The 25835-nt window shown below is 39.9% G+C and overlaps 1 protein-coding gene across 6 annotated transcripts in view; it reads left to right on the forward strand.

Moving 5' to 3' along the window:
* pax3b (paired box 3b) overlaps positions 1-25835 on the forward strand; it is an 89367-nt gene that overhangs the window by 30514 nt on the left and 33018 nt on the right. For 5 of the 6 annotated variants that reach the window (XM_072572786.1, XM_072572790.1, XM_072572788.1 and 2 more), the window contains exon 5: positions 22148-22347. In XM_072572786.1, coding sequence (XP_072428887.1) covers positions 22148-22347 — 200 coding nt within the window. Of the gene's footprint in view, positions 1-20444; positions 20568-22147; positions 22348-25835 lie in introns of those variants that run through there. The other variant, XR_011960923.1, reaches the window with a different exon arrangement.

Consider the following 25835-nt stretch of genomic DNA (forward strand, 5'->3'; position numbering starts at 1 on the left):
ACTGAGAATGCATGTCACAGCACTATACATTATTTCATTCTTATGTTTGTAGTTGATTATTTTATAGTGATCCATAACTTTGCTGTAACTTTCTAAATGATTTCATAAGATTAGTCTTCCATCAGAACTTTCACAATCTATTTCTTTTTAGCCTCAAACAGAAACAACTCAAGAAAAGAAATTCCAGAATTAATATAATTTGGATATTCATTACTGAAATGTATTGCTGTTAGCCCAGGTGGTATACCTGTTTGTATTAGGATTCAGTTGCAAAGGAATGATAAGAAAATAATGATTGCTATCTATGGTAAATGGTTGCATTGAAAATTAGAATATCTAAACTGCCATAATTTGTTTTCATTTTAAAATATTTCTAGGCATGGTTGCAGTGTGAATACAGTAATAAGCAGAAAACCCAGTTGTTAAATATAGCATGTTATTATATCAATTTTTGTTGTTTTTTATGGTTTATTTTATGTTCTGAAGTGTTGATACAACATTAGGAAAGATGACTTGAAGGAACTGAACTTGACAGCATGAGGAATATTTGTGAACAAAATCATGTTTTATTCAATGATCCTTGCTGTAAGAGATGTCTGCAGCTGACATTTCATTCAGCTAGGATCGTCTTCGGGTAGATTTGTTGCCACTAACTTTCTATTAATACTGAGCTACAGGACTTATTACAATTAAGTAGTGAACCATGAATTACAGACAAGTCTTCTGCAGAGGAGGCACATACTTGATTAACAAGGGAAAACTTTGATATACTGGTACTATCACTTGACTAACGAACCAGAACCTCAGGCTAAGGTGCTGGGGATATAAATTCAAATATTACTGGATAGTGAAATTTTAATTCAGTCAGAAGTTGGTTTAATAGCAACTATGTGACCACTGTTGATTGTTGTTTTTTTTGAAAGCCCCCATCTTGTTCACCAATGCCCTTTAGGGAAGGAAATCTGCTGTCATTACCTGGTCTGGCCTACATGTGACTCCAGATCCACAGCAATATTGTTAACTCTGGGCAGTTATGGATGGACAATAAATGCTAGCTTAACCAGTGCTGCCTTCATACATAGACACAAAGAAAGCACTTTATTACAGAATAATAAGATAACAAATTATGTTAGTTTAAGACTGGTTAACTACTTTTAACACTAAGTTAAAAATCACACAACACCAGGTTATAGTCCAGCAGGTTTAATTGGAAGCACACTAGCTTTCGGAGCGACGCTCCTTCATCAGGTGATTGCCATCAGATGAAGGAGCTTTGCTCCAAAAGCTAGTGTGCTTCCAATTAAACCTGTTGGACTATAACCTGGTGTTGTGTGATTTTTAACTTTGTACACCCCAGTCCAACACCGGCATCTCCAAATCATTAACACTAAGTGTGTGACATGGTGCTGGAATTTACCAAAAACTGGCTGAGTGTCAATTTTGGGAAGTTTCAGGGAGGGTTTCTCTTCATGAGCCCTGGTGGGTTACTATGCACCAGGCCTGTATGGTGTTATGCTTACACTATCTTATGCTCATCAGTGATGAATACTTTCTGGAATTTGCAACACTATAGAAATCCTTCTGAGGGCACATCCATAGGATAGATGACACTTTATTGCAAATAGAAACTCACAATCAAGATTGTTGACATCAGCACCTGTCTGATTGACTGTCATTGTAACTGCAATTACAAGAATCAAGCTCCACAGGCCTTCATGTTCTTTAATGCCAAACCGTCTTACAAGGTAAAAACAATGACTGCAGATGCTGGAAACCAGATTCTGGATTAGTGGTGCTGGAAGAGCGCAGCAGTTCAGCCAGCATCCGAGGAGCAGTAAAATCGGGCTTTTGCCCGAAACGCCGATTTTACTGCTCCTCGGATGCTGCCTGAACGGCTGTGCTCTTCCAGCACCACTAATCCAGAAACCGTCTTACAACCCTGCCTAAGACAGTGTTACTTTTTGCCTAATCTTCGCGTAACATAATATCATGTCATTGTTCAGTGTAGGAGCATCACATGCTGGAAAATGTTCTCTTTTAATCAGCACCAATAAAAACAAAGAAAACCAGACAAGAAGAACCATCTGGGAGCAAATAAACAGGGGCTGCATCATTTACGAACAACGACAAATGTAAAGTCAAAGAATAATTACTGTGTACAATTCATATCTTTTGGAAACTAGTGTCAATGAATTCGTGTTTGGCTTGTTTACTCTGATGCTACACCATTCTATCAAGTGGGAGGTGCTGCTCCTTCTGTGCAGTGTCCTCACCTTCACAACATATGCACAGTCTACAGAACCCTGCACTTGGGAGAAGCTAGCAATGTTGGCAAAGCTGCAGCACTGTCCTCCTCACAGGGAATCAATATGTAGCAGTGTGATGTGGCATAAGTTGCATCAGTAACAGCTCTGCTACATTTGTGGGCTAAAGATTGAGAAATTCCACACAGATCACCAATAGATCTTTGGAAGCAGACGGTTGCATGAATAGTGTAACTTTCTCAGCAGCCAATGGAATAGGATTACCGCCATCACTTCAGATCACAAGGCCTTTCTTCAGCAGTTGGCAGAGTTCTGTGACAGTGCCCCGGAAACTTCTACGTCTCAGCAATACTGGGCCTCACTTATCTGGAGAAAATAGCACCAAGAATGATAGTGTTGGGTGTCATGTACCTTACTGGCATCCTGAGGGGACCTTCAGCTGTCATCATTCAAGTGAAGGATATTCGGCAGGCACTGGAGGTTGTTGCTGTTGTTGCTGCTTGGCTTACTGGTACATCTGTTCCTCTATTTCTTTGCGCTTTCATTGCACATGGCCACAGCAACCATGATCCTGGTTTGTTTCCATTGGTCAATATTGCAGTGAACTAGTGTCAGAAATTGTAAATATGATAGGATTGCTGAAATCTTGCTCCCATGCTCACGTAACCCATGAAGGGCAGTATTGAATATAAGAACATACTGGTGACTACTTAACAATTGAAGGTGAGAGGAAATCAGTTGTGTGCTGTTGTGCAGCCTATGAGATCTTGCATTGTCCTTTGAGAAGGGGCAACATGGCAGCTCAGTGGCTAGCAATGCTGTCTCACAGCACCGGGAACCCAAGCTCAATCCTTGGGTGACTGTGTGGAGTTTGAACATTCTCCCAGTGTCTGTGTGGGTGTCTGCTGGGTGCTCTGGTTTCCTCCCACAGTCTAAAGGTGTGTATGTTCAGTGGATTGGCCATGCTAAATTGTCATAGTATCCAGTGATGTACAGGTTGGGTGAGTTAGCCATGGTGAATGCAGAATTGTGAGGATTGAGGACTGGGTCTGGGTTGGATGCTTTTGGAGGGTTGGTACAGAATTGATGGGCTGAGTGGTCTCTTTCTGTATGTAGGGAATCTATGATTCTAATGTGGCTTGCAGGTGAGACTTTTATGCCATCTTTTGCTTCATTGAGTTGACAATGATGAATTTATCATGACCAATGACATGATCAAAATTACGTGTGACCTGGATTTGTATCCCATGCAACTGGATACAGCATGCAACATGGTGCTTTGATTATAGATATTTTCAGCCTGTACTTTGCAAGTGCCTGGTAGCCCAACTGCATCTTGTTTGGCACCTCATTGTTCACAGGTACAGCATGTGTGTTTAGGCATAAAAAGAAATACTGATTCCACCTGCTCCAGGTCTGGTTACTGCCATTTCCCATTTCCATTGAACATTTGCAATTTGGAAGACAGACTGTGTCACAAGTTCTGTCTGGTAATCCCTGCACCGCATCTCCCCCCACCCCTTAAGAAGCATCTCCCCCACCACACCCCCCCCCACCCACAATCTTTGTATTAATTTCTTCCTCGCTTTCCCTGTTGTTTCCATCAATTCTGAGCTCCTTCACATTTCCACAAACTATTTCATTTATGTTTTTATCTTCCAACATGACGCTTGAACCTGACTCGATAGGATTGCCATGCCAACCGTTATGTTGTACTAACCCCCTTTTGAAACCAGGATGGTGGTGATCATCGATGACCCCTCCCTTCCATAGTAATCCATGCCCTCCAAAGTACCATCATTTCCTACTCTTATGTGTTTAGTTTTCTCCCTTCACAATTGTCCTCTCAAGCGTGCTGCCTCCAATTCCCACAATTGATTTCCCCAAGCTCCCTTCTATATCTCTGGCCCCTGATAAAATTGCAAATTCCAGTGAGCAGATTTCCAGGATTGAACATTCATCCACCTGACTGATGTGTAAAGACTTATGTGTGACCAGTCCCTTGAATGCTATCTCTGTAGCTCCCTTGCTGACTTACCACTAATCCATGGACTGCCTGCACTGGATTGCTCATTATCCACTCATTGCACTGTAGTGATATGGAACCCCTGACTATGACCATCTGAGGTGGTTGACTGACTGTGTCCAAGTCCCTGGACTGAGATTGGATGATGCAATTTAGTAACTACGGCATGACCTCGTGAAGGGCGAAAGTCCCACTTGACTTGACCGAGGACTCCTCTCCTTAGACTTTGAGTGATGGCCATGAGTCTGAAGCACATGCAATGTGTTTGCTATGTAAGGTACTGGTATAGCATGGCGCTGTAAATCAACATGACCTTTGTCCCCATACCTTTTAATGATTACAGATGTCAACCTGACCTTGTATCTGTACTAAATGACAAGGCAAGACAGACCTACAGTGAACTATTAAGTTTTGAATGAGGCAGCAATGCACATAAAAGACAAGGCAAGACAACTCAGTGGTGCTGTGAGCATCCAAGTATGTGTGGGCTTGTGATTGCTATCACAGTGAGCGAAGAGCCATGAGGTACATCATGCTGGGATGTATGAGAAATGTGACTGTCCCTAAGTGCTAAAAGGTCTGGCAGTTGCAATGAATATTGTCAGTGTAGTATTGAAAAGCTGTATTCTAAATGGATCCGAGATATACAATCAACGTGTAGTGAGATTGATGTGGATCGAGGCAGTCATTGTCTTGAAATGTTAGAGACTGCCAGCCAGGTTAAGGGCCCGGAGGAACAAATGGTGAGCCAGGTACCTGTTCTGATTTTCATGTTATGAATTATCACTGTCTGATGTATCTCTGCCACATGGGAGAACCGGAAATTGCATTTTGATGAGGTGAGAATAGATAATACCAGATGTAGATGCATACATAAGAGGCCTTTCACAAGAAGAATTCTCATCTTGTTGTTCAAATCTTGGGCGGAAAATTGAACATTTTTTCTTCAACTTTGAGAATTTCATTTTTCATGTCTTGCCTTTACTTCCAACTGACTTGTCATTGCCCACATTGTTTAGCGACTGGGAAAATTCAGCCCCTGGCTAACTTCTAAGAGATAGTGACTAGTTCTCCGCGACATGGCTGTAGACTGTACAACTGATCAGCAACAAACTAGAACAACTACATTAAGAGCAACAGAGCAACTAGTGAGAGAGTAGTGCTTCTTAAAAATCAAAGAGGTCATCTTTGTGTTGAACTTCAGGAAATGGGAGAGACATTAAATAAATAATTTGCATCAGTGTTTACTGTGGACAAAGAAATGGAGGCTAGAGAACTCAGGGAAATAAATATTGATGCTTTGAAAACAGTACACATTGCAGAAGAGGAAATGCTGGAGGCCCTAGAAAATATAAAGGTAGATAAATCTCCAGGACCTGATCTAGTGTGCCTCAAGACATTGTAGGAGGTTAGGGAGGAAATTGCGTGGCCCCTTGCAAAAATATTTGTATCATCTATAAATACAGGTGAGGTGCCGAATGACTAGAGAGTGGATAATGTTGTGCTTTTGTTTAAGAAGGGATGTAAGGAGAAGTCTTGGAACTAAAAATCTGTGAGTGTGACTTTGGTGGTGGGTAAGTTGTTGGATGTGATTTTGAAAGAGAGGATTTACGCAGGAACCTCGATTATTTGGAGGACACGGACGGGGAGTATTTCGTTTGGTTAATCGAATTCTGGACAAGTAAATGCCAGATAACATAGTTTAGCCAAGCATCGGGACCTTGTGATCTTGCCGGATAATCTGATATTTGGATAATCGAACACCGAATAATCAAGGTTCCTCTGTATATGCATTTGGAGAGGCAAGGAATGATTAGGGATCGTCAGCATGGTTTTGTGTGAGGGAAATTGTGTCTCACAGACTTGATTGAATATTTTGAGGAAATACAAAGAAGATTGATGAGGGCGGAGCGGGCGGCATTGTTTACTTGGACATCATTCAAGCCTTTGACAAGGTTTTGCATGGTAGACTAATTAGTAAAGTTAGATCACATTTAAGTATCAGTGGGTGGAGCTATTTTAAAGTTTCTGGGTTAACCCTTTCAGGTCAAGTATTGGAGCAATATGATGTCTCACCTGAGAGGTTAATAGGGGTTCAATGCTTACCTAGAAACCTGCCAGGATAAATCATGGTGCTGAGTCAGATGATAGCAGATGATACAAATATCCTGACATATGAATTGAGTGTAAACTCAACATGCAAACATTTCTCACATTGGTAAACCAGATCATCACATCAGTAACTTGTTTAAACAGGACATTAATGCTTCTGTAGCTGTAGACTTATTAACTTGAACCCCAGGAATATTGCTTCATCTTTTTGCATTGAATTCTCAAAAATGTACAGTCACTTATGTATAGATAAGGACATTTCCCAATAATACAGCTTTGCAGATTAGAAAATTGAATCTCACTGATTGCAAATCAAAGAATTTAACGGTGATTTAACAAATACTTTTCCTGTTATGTAATACCTTCACAAAACAGGTTTTGCAACCAGAGCAGAGAGGATTTGCAGCTGTATAAACAGACTGGAAGAAGCAGGTTTGGATGAGTACAAGGTGTAAATCCCCAAAATGTGACTTTTGGTTGGGATCCGATATGTTTTACATTGGCAGGTTTCTTGATGAGCATGGCATCTTTCTGCAGCTCTAAGGTAGGGCATCTTATTGTCCTAATAGATAATTAAGATATGTAGCTTTAACCAAGGAATTTTGACTACATAAGCCAGGGGTCCTATTTGTCAAACAGTTTTCCATTTGACTGTAGAGAGAGCATAGTGGGGACCACTACAGTGAAATTGATGAAAGGCTAGCCAGTCTGTCAATGACACTGAAGAGCTCTGGCCCTCACAGCATTCCTCCTTAAAGAGAGGGATTTCACTCCAGGGCAGTTGATTGTCAACTTGTCAAAAGTTAGTTCACCTATCTTGAACTTCAGTCATCTTCAGCTGCGCCTCCCTGTTCTGAAGCTTTACCATGGCACAACTGCAGCTTGTACAGCTGTACCCTTGCACTTCTGCTGAGAAATGAGAGGAACAGCTGTACCAACATCAACAGTACCAATAGCAACTGTATCAGCTCCATTCTCCTCAGTCATATGCTGCTTCACAGGATACAGGCTGTGGATACAGTGACCCAGCTTGAAGGAGGTGAGAATCGAAGACAAGTTCAATAAGCAGAGGATCAGCTCTTATGATGTGTGTATGTACCAGTGGCGTAGAGGCTCAGATTCCACTGCAAGTTGTTGTGAACATTTGGACCCTCCTGAAACAAGATCTGCTTTGATGCTGTCTTCCCCTTTATGGATAGAGTAGACAGAATTGAGAGTGTTGGGAATGTCCTGTGCGAATAGGAGGGAATATGAACGCTTGTGAAGGTTAACTATGAGGTGTGAATGTGAGAGGAGAATAGGGTGGAGTAAATCATCTGTTGACTGCTCAGATCAGAATGAGAGACAAGTAATGTATTATCCTGAGGGAACTGCTGCACAGGGGGATCCGAGAAAAGTCAGTGTGCATCTTGGAACCTGCTCCATGACTCAATTTCTCTATTCTGGAAATCCTTGACCTCTTGATGCATTTTCTTCAAGTTGGGGTGTGCTGACTTTCTTAACCACTTCCATCTGCATGGATGGCAAGTTTTCCTCTTCTTCCTAACTTTGGAAGAGCTGCAGCAGGTCATCAAGGTAAGAATGAGAGACTTAGGGGTAAGGCTCCAGGTCTCCTGTTTATTCTATGAAAGCTGCAGTCCCAGAATTCAATGTGCAGTTCAGCCATTGTTATTCGAATCAAATAGAAATCCTTCCTTTCACACATTTGACACATCATCCCATATTCCCTCTTTGATTAGTGGGGAACCCAAAGGCTGGATGGTAATTTTATCGTTCAGTGAAGAAACCATGATGCAGAAAGCTGAACCTGGGAGTAGGTTCCTGACTCCTCAATGATCTGACCATTTTCACAGGGACCATCAGTTGAAAATTTTACCCATAGTTTAACTTTGTTCTTATTTTCTTATTCTGCCCCACGAAGTGGGGAGCAGGATCATTAAGTACTTTCAAGGCAGAGGTAGATGGATTTTCTTACCTAACAAGAATCTAAGATTGTTGTGGATAGAGAGGAATGCAAAGTTTGAAATACAGGCAGATCTGCTGTGATCTTGCTGAATGGCGGAGTGGGCTTAAGACATCAAATGGCCTACTTTGTTCCTGTTTTGTATATTCATTTTTGTGGGGCGAGAGATTAAAATGGAGATTCCATTGAAGGATTGTTGTTTCTTTTGAAAAATGAGAATTGAGATGCAATAAATGAATATTGCAACCATCTGAGAACATAGGCATATACAGCAATATGTAGTCCATCTGATTGATCCCAAAAATGAATAATTTTCAATTATTGACTCTCTCGCCTATTTTTCTAATACCCCCTTAAACATTTCTGTGTTTTTCTCCAGCAACAAACCTCCTCAACATGTTCACCATCTAAACTATTTCCCTCCTCATGATTCATCCTATTTCTCTGGTTCTAAGTTTATGGCAATGTCAATTGTCCTGGAGATGACTTTCTTTCTCAGTGAGGTAGGAGAACCAGGTAATTTTTTAGCTATTCATTATACGCTTCCCTGATTTGCATTTAGATTCATAGAGATGTACAGACCCTTCAGTCCAACTCATCCATGCCAACCAGTTATCCTAATTTAATCTAGACCCATTTGCCAGCACTTGGTCCATAGCCCTCTAAGCCCTTCCTATTTATGTACCTATCCAGATGCCATTTAAATGTTGTAGTTTTACCAGCCACCACCACTTCCTCTGGCAGCTCATTCCATACACGCACTACCCTTTTCATGAAAGTGTTGCCCCTTCGGGCCCTTTTAAATCTTTCCCCTCTTACCCTAAACCTATCCCCTCTAGTTCTAGAATCTCACACCCCAGGGAAATGACCTTGACTACTTACCCTATACATGCCCCTCATGATTTTATAAACCTCAGCCTCCGACTTTCCTCGGAAAAGAGTCCCAGCCTAATTAGCCCTTACCTGTAGTTCAAAACCTCCAACCCTGGCAACATCCTTGTAACTGAACCCTTTCTGAACCCTTTCAAGTTTCACAACATCCTTCCTATAGAAATTCCTATAGACCAGAATTGCTCACAATATTCCAAAATGGCCTAACCAATGTCCTGTACAGCCGCAACATGACCTCCCAACTTCTGTACTCAATGCTCTGACCAATAAAGGAAAACATTCTAAACACTTTCTTTCCTATCCTATCTACTTGAGACTCCACTTTTAAGGAATGCACTTTATTGGGAAGAAAAAGGCAGTGAGTAGGTTAGATAATCTACTTCTAAAAAGAATCATGTCTCTGTGAATGTTGAAAATTTCCCATGTTATTTAACCCCTAATAGAATCCTGAATTAAATGGAGTTACTACAAAATGAAGTGAAAATTTGACCTGTAATTTAGGGAAGAATTTTACCAGAAACTAGCTAAGTGCCAATTCTGGCTGAGTTCCATGGAATCTTTCTCTCCGAGAATCCTAGCAGGCTTTTCTACACTATCTTTTCAACTCAGCTTAATATCCATGCACTTCAACCCTATGGTGTCCTAGTCATGTTTTGTATTTACCAAGGTCAGGTCATCCTGGGACCCATGGTACCAGTGCCACTTTTGAGGCCAGTCATTTACTTGGTCAAGTGCTGGCAGCCCAAAGTTGCCTTTCATTGTACTGAAGGTGCCAGTGCAACTTCTCTGGGCACAGAGGCAGCATGCTGACACTTCAAGTGCAAATGTATACATCTATAGCTGTTTTAAGAGCCAAGCCATCCACCCTGCGCCTCATACCATCTTACAATCTAGTCTATGTCAATGTCACTCTTTCTCCAGTGCCCATCTTCTTATTGTCCAATGAGAGATCATCACATACTGAAAAGCCTTTAAACAGTTCAAAACTTTCACTTTTATTCAGCAACAGCAAAAGCAAACAAAAATAAAACAAACAGAAGGTTTGTCAACCTCTGGGAACAGAAACAGAGTGCTTGCCTCTTGGACACCAAGACATTTATAATCAATGAGTCATCATTCCATCCAGTTCTTATCTACTGGAACCAGAAGTCAATTAGGTTCAGCCTGGCTTGTTGAGTCTGACACTGTTGACCTCTATCTGGTAGAAAGTGATATTTTTCCTTCTCAATGTCCTCACCTTCATCTTGTGAAGACTGCTTCCAATATCCGAGCTGTTCAGCATCCATCACATCCCCTCTGCCTTCTCCAGTTATGCGGAGTATGTTACTGCACTTAGCACACTGACAACACTCTGTCTGGAGTGCTTCCACATGGAATTCTGACATAGAGATCTTGTTGCAATTGATGCAGCACAAGTCATGTTGTAAAGAGACAATAAGGGTTTGTAAGTTCTGTATGAATACTGAGGTCTTCTTCTCCCAGATCAACGTCACCAAAGAAAGACACCTTTGCATATAAAAGCATGTTGACAAGTTTAAGGTGAGAGTGAACCAGTCCCTTGATGTGAATTGTGAATTGTGCTCTACAGTTGCCAAGCTTAAGGTTGATTGCAATTCTGTTTCACAGAGATGCCTATCTACAATATGCAGTAACAAATCACATAGTCAAGATTGTTTATGACCAAGACTTGTGTCCTATGCAGTTCGACACTGCTGGCATTTCACACACGCAATGCTATAATTACAGCTGACTTCACCTTTGATCGTGAAAATGCCTGATTAATGCATTTGCCTCTTGCCCCTCACATTGCTCACAGGTAGAGGCTGCATGCTGAGAGAGAAAAGAGAGTTACACCAGCTCTGGGCCCAGCCATTTTCCATTTACAGTGCGCATTTATGAGTCCCGTGAGTATTGAAAGGCAACACTGTCAGCAGTGGCACAATATATCTCAGGTGCTTCAGACACAATCTGGTCATCAAGTCTGCCACTCCCCACCATCACATTCCTGGTACTTCCTTTTGAGTCCATTAATACTGATCCACCACATTCCAAACAACTGGAATGACACCTCCATCACTCAAATTCCCCTCGAGACATGGCCCTTTAGCTGAGTCATGATATACAGCTCCCTCCATCAAGGCTTTGCAAGTTATGACCAATAACCCCACTTCCCGACGGTATTCCTTGTCCTCATGCTTATGTCTTGACTTTCACATCTTCATAACCGTTGCCCCCTCTGTATCCCAACATGCTGCCTCTGTCCTCAGAATTAAGTTTCTCACTTGCATACCATAGCCCTGATGATAATCTGTGACTTTCCATGAAGGGGACCCCAGACAAATTGTGACCCACCCGTTCATCACCTGATTTCCCACAAATTCCCTCACTGTTTGCACTGGACTTGAAAGACTGACCCTGGCCCTGGACAGTAGAGATTTGCACCCAGGACTTTGACCACCCTAAGGGAATTGACTGACTTGTCCAAGCCCTTGGACTAAGATTGGACATGCTGTTCATTTGCTGTACCAGGATCCCCTGTCTGATGACAGTTTCCTTTGAGTTAGAGTTTGGGACATGGCAATTTTCTTGAAACGCATGCTTTGTGTTTGCAGCATAGGCTGCTGGTACATGCCACAAGTATAAAATTGACATAGCACACTGTTGTAGCGTACAGTTGACGAATCATAGTTGACAACCGTGAGAGACTGACTGGTTTTATGTCGGTGTTCAAAAGACAGAAGCACTGTGCGCTTTCTGTACCTGTGGCTGAGGGGGCAAAGTGTAAAAAGGAAAAGCAGGATAGAGGTGTTGTGAGCATTAAAGTAAGCAGAAAGTTAGCACCAAGAGAGCAAATGAGCAGCCTTCAGATGCTCTCTGCTCAAATCTGTGAGATTTGTATCAGTCTCCTAGTGCAAAATGTCCCAGCAGCAGCATTACAAGGAAAAGTGTCAGTGCACTCCAAAGTACAGCATTGAAGAGCAGAACCATATTGTTAGTGACTTGGAGATGAGCCATGATGACGTGGTGAGTTTGGCTTGAGATGCATGTCAGCCTCTGTGGAGTGCATATGGTCACTGCCCTTAGATCGTGCCCAAAGATGTTGGTGACTGGTATCCAAGATGGAGGTGAGGAGGAACATATGGAGAGCTGAAGTTGCCAGATACCTGCTCTGATTTTCAGGTTGGGAATTTTTGTCATCTTGCTGTCCTTGGTTTGCTGCAGTATTCTAGTGAAGCTCAACACCAGCTAAAGGAACAGCACTGTATGGTTTGAGCAATTTACAGCCTTCTCGACTCAACAATAATTTTGATTATATTAGAATATAATTTCTCCACCCATTGTACTTCAGTTTTCTTCAGTTTGTTTTCTGTTTGCTTCTTCTCTTTTTTCCTTTACCTTCAGTCAGGGTCCTGTCATTCACCTCACCTCTGGAGGAAGTTTTGCCACCATCTTTGTACTTGCATCGTGAAACATTTTGTCATTGAATTGCTCCTATCCTTCAACCTATCATTGACCTTCCCTTTTTTCCTTCTTCCCACCTGTTCTCCTTTCACTGTCCCAGAATCTATTACATTTCTAACTGCTCCCAGTTCTGCTGAGAGGCCACTGACCACTGAAACATTCTCTGTTCTCTCTCCATCAATGCTGCCAGACCTGATAAGTACTTCCAGCATTTTCTGTTTTAAATCCAATATAAAATTGTTTGTGGGTGGTGCATCTTCCTCTACAAATCATCCATTTGGAATAAATCTTGTATAAAGGAGACTTTTTCAATTAATATTATCTATTTAGTAAAATCTGTCAATTTGCACTGAGCTCTCCCCTATAAAAAGAGGACCATCCAAACATTCTGTCTTATTAGATTACCCCACTTTTCTCAACTATGTGTAAAAATGGCAATATTACGACCTTTGACAGATGGCAGGAAACCTGGGGTCACAATTGCAGACTGAACAGAGGAGATGTTTTGGCTGATGCAAAGCCATTGTCCTAACTGATCATCTTCACTAAATTAAACACTTGTGTAGTTAAGTAAATCCATAGAAGTATACGTTAAGTTAAGACTCTGACCTAAATTTGATTATGCTGTGGGTATGTTGAAATATAGAAAAATGTCCTTTATCAATTTAAGCTGCTGAATTTCATAGGACTGCTAAATACATTGTTTCATTTTTATATTTTAATGCTGCAGGTTCTTTTTAGTTTAAATCTGGCAGATCTGGCATTTCAGAATCTCCAGTCTCTTCAAATTCAAACAACATCATACAATTTCTAACTAGAAACAGAATTGTGTGGCTATATGTGGGGGAGACAAGTTAATGATAATTACAAGTTTGTTTGCTGATGTTCAGATGCATAGCTATACCATAGTCCATTATTTAAACAGCTGAATTACAATAATTCCTTCTGCATTAAGTGTTTCCCAACAGTGAGTCCTTTCAATGCTGTGTATGTTTATATGAACTAAACCTGCTGCAAAACATTCTGTTATGTAAAGCTTTCATATAAATGATTGTAAATGTCTTATGTAGAGTCTATTCATGGTAAATTGCTCCTTATGTGGTATATCAGTTCAGTGAATCTGCCTCTTATATAATGAATCCATTTACAATAAACCACTCCTCTTTCTCCTACATAAGTAATTAAAGAAATCTTCCACTACTGTCCTCTACAGTCAATTCCTTGTGGTGTCTAATTATACTGAATCAAAATGATGTCAAACAATATGATTCACCTTGAAACTTTTACCAACAAAGTGTTAATTTGAATCCCCTACATCAGTGTGCATTCGCAGTGAATTTCCCTGCTATATTTGTTTATGTAAATTTCCAAGGATTTAATGTCTGGATACAGTGAATCTTTGGAGTGCTGGTTTACTTTAAAATCCCTGTATAAAGGTTTGCTGACTGCAATTCCCAATAGGAAATTTAGAATCATCAAATCTCCTTGTAAGGTTCTCACTGACCAGTAATTTGCTATGCATTATTTATCTACAGTGAATCTCCCCTTGATGAAACATTTTCTTAAAGTTTTCTCATTTAATTAAAATAAATCCTCAATATAGATAACCTAGAAAATTGCCTTGCATAAATAATATGATTATATTGGGCCTCCCAGCTCAAATCGGATAAAGTATCTTCAACAAGTGTATTTTCATGGTGTAGTCTCTGTAGGGTTTAGTGAATTAGGGAATTTCTGTGCCATATGAAGTGGTGGTCTACCTGCAGTGAGTTCACTTTATGTTGAGAAAGTCAACTTAAAGTGGTCCTATCAACATCACCATCCCTCTCCCGCCATTAAATATTCCATTCAAGTGAATCTCTCCTGCATATATGGTTTATTTACGTGGAAATTGTCAATTTGCACTGAAATTACCTGTGTATCTTCTCCACTTCCAATGGATTCTGCAATGGGCTCTGTGCCAGGAGATTCACTCAAAATTGACATTGGATTGTTTCTCTATTAATGAAAGGTTATGTTGAGAAGTTTTATAATAAACATATGTGTTAGCCAGAACAAGGAAACTGTAAGTAAAGTGCACACTCTGGTGAAACTCCCCTTTGGTACAGTTACTACTCACAATGAATTTAGCTGCTACTTTTACATTTGTAGAGAAGAGCATATCCAGAAGACATCAAAATAGGGTAGTCACCAAGAAATCCAATTGTGAATTCAAAAGAAAGTTCTTCACCCAGAGTGGTAAGAATGTGGATCTGCTACCACAGGGAGTGATTGAAGTTGAATAGTAGAGATGTGTATAAAGGGAAGCTAAAGGTGACTAACGAAGAATGGAATAGATGACAATGATGGTAGATTTGGACAAGAAAAGATATGCAGAGATTCAAATGGAATACATTGGTGTGAACCGTTAGACCGAATGTCCTGTTTCTGTGTCATGTATCAAGGGTTGCAGAGAGAAAGCAAGAGAATGGGGTTGAGCAACAAACATATCAGCTATGATCAAATGGGTAGAGCAGACTCAGTGGGCCAAATGTCTAGTTGTGCTCCTTGGTCTTATGGTAATGAAATCTCCATTTTCTTATGTTAATCACAATGAATCCTCCACATTGAATATTCTTTTCTCATGAACTCCTTTTGCATACTGTTGATTTGCAATGAGTTCCAATGTGTAAAATATCCTCTACAACAAATATGTATTTTCTTCATTTCTAAGTTCATTTGCTGTATTTTAAAATTGCAAACTATGAGTTTGCTACGCATTCAATAAAGTTACAGACTGAAAATCCCCAGGATGAATTATATTGTTGCATCACTTGAAGGCAAACATTGTGATCACTGATCCTCTCCAGCACTGACCTGCTGTAAATTGTGGGGTCAGTTCATTTAACTATCCATTTGTAGTTCATTAGTGGAACCTGTGGGAAGAGACATATAAATTATTAGGAATACCATTTTTAAAAAGGAAAGCTGAAGAATTTAACAGCTGGCTTGAGGAGCAGCAGATAAGTAGGAACATGTTTGACACAGCAGCATGACCTTCAGGTAGCTTTCATGGATGGTTCCTGTGCAATTCTATGGCATTCCTAAAGCATGTTTTTAAGTGAGGATATGGAAGTCTGTCAAAGAAGGGAATTGATCATTTTCAAGAGGCAGAAATGACAATGCTAGCTTTCTCTCAGTGGTAGTACTGTCTCCTACAGAAGAATAAAAAAAAAGATTTGCATTAACATATAGCACCTTTCATATAGAGTCATAGAGTCATAGAGATGTACAGCACGGAAACAAACCCTCCAGTCCAACTCATCCATGCTAACCAGATATCCTAACCTAATCTAGCCCCATTTGCCAACAGTTAGCCCATTTCCGTGTAAACGCTTCCTATTCATATACCTGTTCAGATGCCTTTTAAATGATGTATTTGAACCACCCTCCACCACTTCCTTTGGCAGCTCATTCTATTCATGCACCATCCTCTGTGTGGAAAAGGTTGCCCCTTAGGTCCCTTTTATATCTTTCCTCTCTCACCCCGAACCTATGCCCTCTAGTTCTGGACTCCCCCACCCCAGGGAAAAGACCATACTTACAACTTAAGTCAGTAGGTTGCTGGTTTGAACCTTGAACATTTTAACCCTAATTTACTGATTCTTCATCATGGTTTTGAGGAAGCTATATATCCTTATCACTAAAATAGTTTATCAAATTAATTATATTTTGGTACAAAGTTAAAAATCACACAACACCAAGTTATAGTCCAACAGGTTTATTTGGAAGCACTAGCTTTTGGAGTGCTGCTCCTTCATTAAATGATTGTGGAGAATAAGATTGTAAGACACAGAAGTTATAGCAAAATCTTACAGTGTGATGTACTTCATCTCCTTTGTGCAATGTGGATTACCCAGTGCCAAATTCTCCAAAACACTGAATCATAGGGTGAAAATTATTAAGTTGCCGCATGGAAATAAAAGTGCATGGCAAACATAAGAGATGGAGACAGGGAAACATGGGTCACTGACGTGTAAATATGAAACCTTGAAAAGGCCTTAGCATTTTCTCCCATGTAAATTTGTGCAACAGATGTGTTTACTTGTGAAGAGTGAAATAGAATTTGTAGAATGGGTATTATAGTAGAGGTAAAATGAAGCTGCTGTGTTGGAGCAAAGCCACTGTTGTGGCTTAAACTTAATATTGCATGGGTTCTTTTGAGGTTTCATTGGAATGATGTATTTCCACTATTCACACAAATATTACTCTGCATTTTTGACTAATGAAGTGGAAAATATATCTATAATATGTGATTGAAATTATATCTTTTTTTTATAGTCTCTACATAAAACTAAAGTGTTGTGCTATACTGCACCTAGACCAAATGAATATAAAATTATCTCCTAATACTGTCCATTATAAAGCTATTCAATTTTCACTGCAGAGGTCAATACTATGCACAACTTAATTTGTGATCTTATTCCACTAAGACCACAGTCCCAGAGCTCAGGGTTAAAAAGTAGAGGTCAGTTGACAAGAGTCTCAGGTCACACCTTCCTTGAGGAATACAGAATCTGGTTTAACAAGTCAAATGAGGTTTGGTCTGCTCAGCTCCTATTTAGATTTAGAGGACAAATTTTTACCCAATGGATAGTTCAAAGGGAACAAAATAAACTAAGTCCTTTAAAGCAAGTTTTCTAAAACGTGCTGCGATTAAATTGTTATTAACACCTCATTTTTAACAGTTTCAGAAGTCCGTGAATCAAACTACATAACAAGTATGGAGTCAATCTTTCTCCTATGATCATCAGGAAATAGATATCAGCAACCACATTATTGCCTCAATTATTATATTCAAGGCCTTGCCAAACATTAGATCACATATCCAAGTTTGCCTCTTGTGCAATATGGATAGCTCCCATTCAAAACAAGTTGAGGAACTTTCATGAATAGTGCTGCCAGTTGCACTTCAAATTCTATTTATTGCTGTTACTGCACATGCATAAAGAAGTGTGCACAGTCAGTCATAATTGTGCATATTTCTGATTTCACTACTGTGTCCAGAGTCATGGTCGTGTTGTCATATTTAAATTGCACCTTGGGAGAGTGTATTATGGTAAAGATAGGCTTTACTTGAGTCAAACTCTATAATTTTAGCCTGCTTCCCATGTAGTTTCCTTGATGTTGGTCTTCTGATGAGAGGTCCAAACCTGGATCCTGAGACAGCATGAGTTCTGCCAGTCCACCCTTTCTAATGTCAGGGGTCATTCTTGGAATGGACAAACTTTACGCTTGCCTAGGCTATGATGCACATTGAAGGTGCATAGTAATTTGGGTGAAGACCCAGAATTTCTTGGCTCTGTCGGAAATCTCACTTCTGCAGATTTCTTGGGATTCAACTTCCACCCCAGGGCTTCGTCGTAGCTTTAGGATTTTCATCTCAGTAGTTAGGCAAGTGATTTGACATGTTACAGCTTTGTAACTAATCTTCGGGTTTCTACATGGTAAGTCATTACTCGTTCATGTGTTTGCTTTTAATTAATACTTAAAATTGCAGTGAAATGTTGCAATCACCACAGAAACTAATATATTTTAAACAGAGATTTGAACTTGATTTTAGTCAGCTTATACTTTCAGCTGCAGAGAGAAACATTGCCTATTTATACTTTTCACACGTTGCACTCTGGACAGAATTACGGTTCTTTTAGCAAACGATTCACAGTTGCTCTCAGCTTCCAACAGATTTCCATATCACTGTCTTATCAAACAGTAACCTCGAGTCACCATGTCAAGATGCTTTCCTCAGTTTTTTGCAGAGTTCCCCAAGACCACCACCATCGGTAAAGACTAGTCTGATAGTTCTCCTGGCAATGCCAGAACAAATCTCTTTGAATCCATAGAAGGCTGCAACGTGCATCTTTTCAATGAGAGACCATTTTTCTCTAGCATCCAGTATGTTATCTCACAAAGTCAAGCAGTTTCTGGTCTCTGCTATATGTCTGTAGTTCCCTTCCCCCACCTCACCCTAGTTCTAAACTTCCAGCTTAGCACTGTCTCCTTGACTTGTCCGGACTTGTCCGACCTGCCTATCTCCTTTTCCACCTATCCACTTCACCCTCTCCTCCTTGACCTATCACCTTCATCTCCTCCCCCACTCACCCATTGTACTCTATGCTACTCTCTCCCCACCCCCACCCTCCTCTAGTTTATCTCTCCATGCTTCAGGCTCACTGCCTTTATTCCTGATGAAGGGCTTTTGCCTGAAACGTCGATTTCGCTGCTCGTTGGATGCTGCCTGAACTGCTGTGCTCTTCCAGCACCACTAATCCAGTATATGTCTGTAGTGTTTACTGATTCATAACAAAAGCGTGTAATCAGCTTGAAATTCAAACTCGAAACTAGCTTAAATATCTTCTCTCCTCTACTTGAATTTACATTCAGGTAGAAATGCTAACTTGCTCTCCTTGAACACAAAACCCTTTAATTTTAAAAGTTGATTGTTTAAGGCACAAAAGTTTACGAACTGTTACAGACAGCCGGCATACATAAAGATGAGGTGTCTATTTAGTGAAGCTGCCAAACTACTTGCCTGCCAAACAGCATAAAAGCAGCAAGTGATAGAAGAGCTAAGTGATCTCACAAGCAACAGATCAGATCTAAGCTCTGTAGTCTTGCCATGTCTAGTAGTGAATGGAGATGGGTAGTTAAACAAATCTTTAGAGGAGGAGGTTCCATAAGTATCCCCATCCTCAATGATGAAGTGCCCAGCACATCAGTGCACAAGATAAGGCTGAAGTATTTGTAGCAATCTTCAGCCAAAATCATTGAGTGGATAATTCATCTTGGCCTCTTCCGGTAGTCCCCAGCATCACTAATGCCAATCCTCATGCCAATTTTAATTCACTCCATGTGTTATCAAGGAACATTCTACCAACATTCCTGACAACATTCTAGCAATAGTACTGTAGACTTGTGCTCCAGAACTTGCTGCTCCTCTAGCCAAACTCTTCCATACAGTTACAACACTGGCATCTACCTGACAATGTGGAAAATTGCCCACGTATATCCTGCACACAAAAAGCAGACAAATCTAATGAAGTCAACTATCATTGCATCAGTCTACACTTGATAATTAGTAAAATGCTGGAAGGAGTCATTAACAGTGCTATCAATTAGCACCTGCTCAGCAATAACCTGCTCAGTGACACTAGTTTGGGTTGTGCCAGGGCTACTCAGCTTCTGACCTCATTACAGCCTTGGTTCAAATATGGACAAAAAAGCTGAATTCCTTAGGGGAGGGACAGTCCTTGACATCAAAGCCACATTTGACAGAGCGTGACATCAGAGAGCTCTAGCAAAACTGGAATTAATGGGTATTGGGGGCAAACTCTCTGCTGATTGGAGTCATACCTGGCACATGGGAAGATATTGTGATTGTTGGTGGTCAGTCAATTCAGTTCAGGACACATGTTTAGGTGTTCCTCAGGGTTGTATCTTAGACCCAACCATTTTCAGCTGCTGCATCAATAACCTTACCTCCATCATAAGGTCAGAAGTGGGGATGTTCACCAATGATTGCACAATATTCAGCAATATTCTGAACTCCCCAGATACTAAAGCAGTCCATGTTCAAATGCAACAAGATCTAGACAAAGTGACAAGTAACATTTGCACCATACAAATGCCAAGCAATGACTATCTTCAAAAAGAGACAATCTAACCACTGCCCCTTTACACTCAACAGCGGTATCATCACTGAATCCCCCACTATCAATGTCCTGGGAATTACCATGAATCAGAAACTCAACTGGACTTGCCATATAACTATTGTGGCTACAAGATTAAATCAGAGGCTAGGAATACTGTGGTGAGTACCTCACCTCTTCACTCCCCAAAACCTATCCATCATCTGCAAGGCACAAGTCAGGAGTATGATGGAGTGCTCCCCAATTGCCTAGATGGTGCAACTCCAACAACACTGAAGAGGTTTGACACTGTCCAGCACAAAGCAACCCATTTGATTGGCACCAAATCCACTAACATCCACTCCCTCCACTGCTATTGTTCTGTAGCTTCAGTGTGTACAATCTACAAGATGCGCTGCAGAAATTCACCAAACATCTTTAGACAGCTTTAGGTTCCTGAAGAAGGGCTTATGCCCAAAACATCGATTCTCCTGCTCCTTGGATGCTGCCTGACCTGCTGCACTTTTCCAGCAACACATTTTTCATCTTTAGACAGCACACTCCAAACTCATGACAACTTCTAATTAGGGCAGGAGATACATGGAAACACCACCATGTTCAAATTCCCCTCTAAGCCACTCACTATCCTAACTTGGAAGTATAGCACTATTCCTTTAGTGTCACTTGGTATTAATTCGTGGAATTCCCTCCCTAAGGGCATTTTGGGTCTACCTACAGAGATTCAGGAAGGCAGCTCACCACCACCAAGGGCAACAAGGGATAGGCAATAAATGCTGGCCAGACAGTGACACTCACATCCCAGAAGTGAATAAAAACAATCTGGCACCTGCATTACTTTTCTGGAACTATGGGAAATGTATACATTGCAAACTCAGAAACTGCTGCCACAGTTTCCAAGCATAACTACATTGCACCTCTTTTTTTATCAGTAAAACAGTCTAAGGCTTCTTAAGCTCTTTTTTAGATCTCTCACATTCATACCACTTAGCCTTCCAGCCAACCAGACTTCAGAGCTGGTCACATCAGCTCCTTCATGACCTTAAATTTAAAATATGGTTTCAAAATATTGCAATCTTGCAAATTCATAATCATAATAAAGTTCAAGGTGCATTAAATCAATCAAACAGGGTTCAAAATCTAAAAATTAAAGGTGTATAATCTTGCCTGATTACAAATTTTTGTGAGAAAGCTGTTTTGATTTAGTACATTTTCATGTAGCTCATTGTTCTTCCGGAACACGTTAGGCTAGAAATTAGAAATAGATATACTGAGACAGTGCTGCATAGTCAAAAGTGCCATCTTTCAGATTGAGACTAAATCAACATTTCATCAGCTGTCTCAGGAGGATGTAAAGAATCCCATGGCATTATTTATTTCCAATGTCCTGAGACATATTCATTCCTCAATCAATACCAAAAGGCAGGATGATCTGACCAATAGCTTGTTTTGGTGAGCTTGCTGTACATAAATTGCTTGTGTTTTCTCAATTAAAGCAATGACTACATTACATCATTGGCTGTAAAGCACTTTATGGTGTACTCAGATTATTAGCGATATAATATGAATGCAATTCTTTCTTTTCCTGTGGTTGCAATCAACAGATACCTGAATTAAAATACGCGGAGATTCAAATTTTATGATGAGTGGCACATTCCTTTCTGTTGTAACTTTGTGAATTAAACCAAAGCTGGTATTATATTTTTCTGTAATACTCATCATTAATTTAACTTGCTTCCCGCAGCAAATAATTCAGATGAAGCATCAGATATTGACTCAGAGCCAGACCTGCCTCTGAAGAGGAAACAGCGTCGCAGTCGCACAACATTTACAGCAGAACAATTAGAGGAATTAGAAAGAGCATTTGAGAGAACTCATTATCCAGATATCTACACTCGAGAGGAACTTGCACAAAGAGCTAAGCTTACAGAGGCACGAGTGCAGGTAAAACAGCCTACACCTAACAAATCAATCAGTGTATAATGTTCTAAATACTCCTATTCTAAACACTGTCTGAAATTTCACAGAATATATATTATTCAAAATGAATTTTGATTTGTTCATTAAATTACTAAATTACTTGAAAAATCCACTAAGCCAGTTTGTTTTATTGACTGCATTTGAGGCACGTTGTTGGAGCACCATATCTCATGCTGAAAGAATGTCTTTAATAAATAAATCTACTGCATTGCTGAAAACAGTGCCCCATAATAAACCAATCTATTTATTAAAGATTTTTGGGTGCAATTAATATTTTGGATGATTTCAAGTATACTTAAAGCAGATTGATCTATATCAATATCTTATATTGATCCATACCTGAATCTTATGTATATATGACTTCTGTCTTATGCTGGGATTTCACCTGTCTTAAGTTGCATATAGTACTCAAAACCAAGTGATGTTATGCTTGTAACTTTGTTTAGATGAGGACTGTAGTCGAATAGAGTCCTTTCTTTTGCTGATAAATGTATTTTACATTAGGTCTTATGGACTACGTAAAGAAAGTACTTAATACCTGGATTTTTGTTTATGCCAATGATATGGTTTAAACCCTGAACTGGAGAAAGTGCCACACATTAATGCACACCGGTTAAAGCTTGCTCACAGTCATTATTTTCCTTAACTATCCATTTACACAAGGAAATGTTTTGAAGAATCATGACAATATGTCACAATATATATCATCATAGATTTAAAGAAGTATGGATATTATCATCAAAACTCCTGGGTTTGGGGTGTGGGAGTGGGGGATAGCATTTTCAAGTTACATTTTGAACATGAAACTAATCTTCAGAGTTGAAAGTCCATTGTTGAAATCATCCAACTTTCCTTTCCACAACAGTGCAGCAGGGATTTGAAATTCCTGCCATTACAATCAAAACTTTTATACAATAGGAAAACAGTCAATCCATGGTGGCTCCACCCATGTTAATTTTCTCTTCCAAAGCCATTTGCTTCATTTCCATGCATCTGATTTTCCCTGAAAGTATACAGATTTTCCTGTTCTCCGTACACAGGGAAGAGAAACTGGAAGCAGAGACTTTTGGTTCACTTCTTTGTTCCCATTCCGCTTGGATTTTTAGTTCTCCCTGAATTCATCATCACAGCATTTGCAGTGAACAAAGCACAGGCCCAGAGTTAGTTTCTGAATGAGGTGGGAGGACATTTCTGGCCTCCTGTTTTATTTTCCTCTTGATACACACATGTGGGTTACCTGAATGGAGGGACTGCATAAGAAAGTTAGAAGTGGGGATGTGCTGGAATGCTTCTCAAAGCAGTATGTCTGCAGAAGCAGTATGTCTGCAGGGAGTTGTTCTTAGAAGAGACCAGACAGTCTGTAAGCATATTTCCCTTTCAAATCATGATTTTAAGTCTTGGGACCATCTTGCAAATTGGGATCTTAATATGCACACAAAAAGCAGCTACAATTTTGAAGGGTAATTATGTAATACCTACACTGCATAATCTCCATCCATTGCAAGTTTAGGAATGCAGCTAAACTAGTAGCCTCTAATGGGATTTCTGGGAATCACTGAAGAAATGGCTGTTGCATGCTTTCAGTTTAATGGCCAGCAAAGCATAATAGCATTTAGCTACACAACATAAAATTTTATTGCCTGTTTATTTACTCATCTTCCATCAATCCTTGCCCTCTTCAATTCAACCTCGATCTCTGATATTGCAGAATTCTTGGTTCAGCTTTCTGGTGACTGGCCTGATGGATTCCCTGTGTCTCACTGCTGGAAAGGCATGGTCATTTCCGCTTTCAAATTTAAGTGAAGCCTAACAATCAAGTGCTTTCCACTCACCGCTTGCTCAATGTATGCACCACATTAAAACCCTGATGAAGATCTCAAGAATTAAGAAAGTTAACCATAATGAACAAGAGTCAATGATTAGTTTCTCCATAGAACAGTGCATATGCCACACCAATACGTTAAGCGTATTATTGATTCAATAATAAATTTTGTGTAGCTACCTTTGTGGCTTATCATGCACTATCTAATAATGTCCCAAATAATCTGGACCAAAGTAGTATAAGATTTGATCCCCATTTTCAGGGTGAAATTAACTGGCCTTTCACTCTTGCTGTTACCTCGACAGTCAGTTAGACAGTGTGCATGAATGTCTGTCAGGTAGGAACACCATCAGAGAAAACTATGATGTCCACAGGTTGAATGATTCACCAGTTCCAAACCTAAACTCTGCTTTGCTGCAGTACTAGCGAGCTGCAGGCATCTATGGGACTCTAGCATGTTTCAATTCATTCATGTGATGAGGAAAGAAAAGTTCTGGGAACAGTAATTTATCAATGGTAGTTATCGCTTTCTTTATGCATTACTCCATATGGAATAGGAGCATTTGTTTGACATCATCAAAAGTGCTGGAAAATATCAAAGCTGCAAGGCAATTGTCATTCATGATCAAAATGTCCAATATCTACACAAACAATTCACTCATCAGACTTAAAGAACGTTTGTGAGTGAAGTTTGAGCACTAACACTTTCTAAGTGCTTGCCCTTCAGTGCATGCAGGAGCCATATTAATGCAGCAGCTGCCACAGTGTAGCTTTAACCCTGTGACTTCTCTGCATTCCTCACAGCTTCATTTGGTCTCATGAGGCCTATCATCTTTTATGTGGCTTGCTGTGATCTACTTCCCTGCTAAATTCCCCAGAACAACTAACATATGGATCTTTTACGAAAGCCAGCATGAATGACAGATTTAAGTCAATCAGTGACTTCTTCATGACGGTTCAGCGATGGGAATTTAACTTTTCTCAGACAGTAGGAATACTGAATCTAACTTTTATTTCTTGTAATAAATTTTCACATTTTTAAATGACAGTTATACAAAGATTCTTCACTCCTTTTAAACCTCTAGAATGCTATTTCAAAACATCTGCACCACAGCACCAATGCTGAAGAACCTCAATAATTTTAATTTGACATACATTATAATTCATACAGAAATTAATCAGGGATATTATAGAGAAAAATAAACACTTAGCTCATAGAATAATACATCTTTGACTGATTCAGAAAGTAACTAATTATGCCTTGCCACTTGCATGCCAATGGAACATGCTCACAGACTTATGCCAGATTATTGAAAGCTTTTCTTCCACTGAAATTCCCAGTTTAATGTAAATTTAAATTTAAAAAAAAATTCTTATTAATTGCATTTTATCTGTGCATGGACTAGTGAATTAGATGAAAGAACTATGATTTTAGAGACAGCTCAGATCCGCAGTTGCAAAATTTGGATAAAGACGGTTAGAGGAGAGAACACTTTGCAGGAACTATTTGCTATGTTCTTTGGTGTGATCGTAGAGAGTCAATTTCGATCATTTTTTTAATATCGTAATTTAAGTATTCTTGCTGTCAAACAGCTGCAAATAATTGCCGAGGAAAATAAATCTTTAAATA

The sequence above is a fragment of the Chiloscyllium punctatum genome, chromosome 6, assembly GCF_047496795.1.
Source record: "Chiloscyllium punctatum isolate Juve2018m chromosome 6, sChiPun1.3, whole genome shotgun sequence".
Taxonomy (NCBI): domain Eukaryota; kingdom Metazoa; phylum Chordata; class Chondrichthyes; order Orectolobiformes; family Hemiscylliidae; genus Chiloscyllium; species Chiloscyllium punctatum.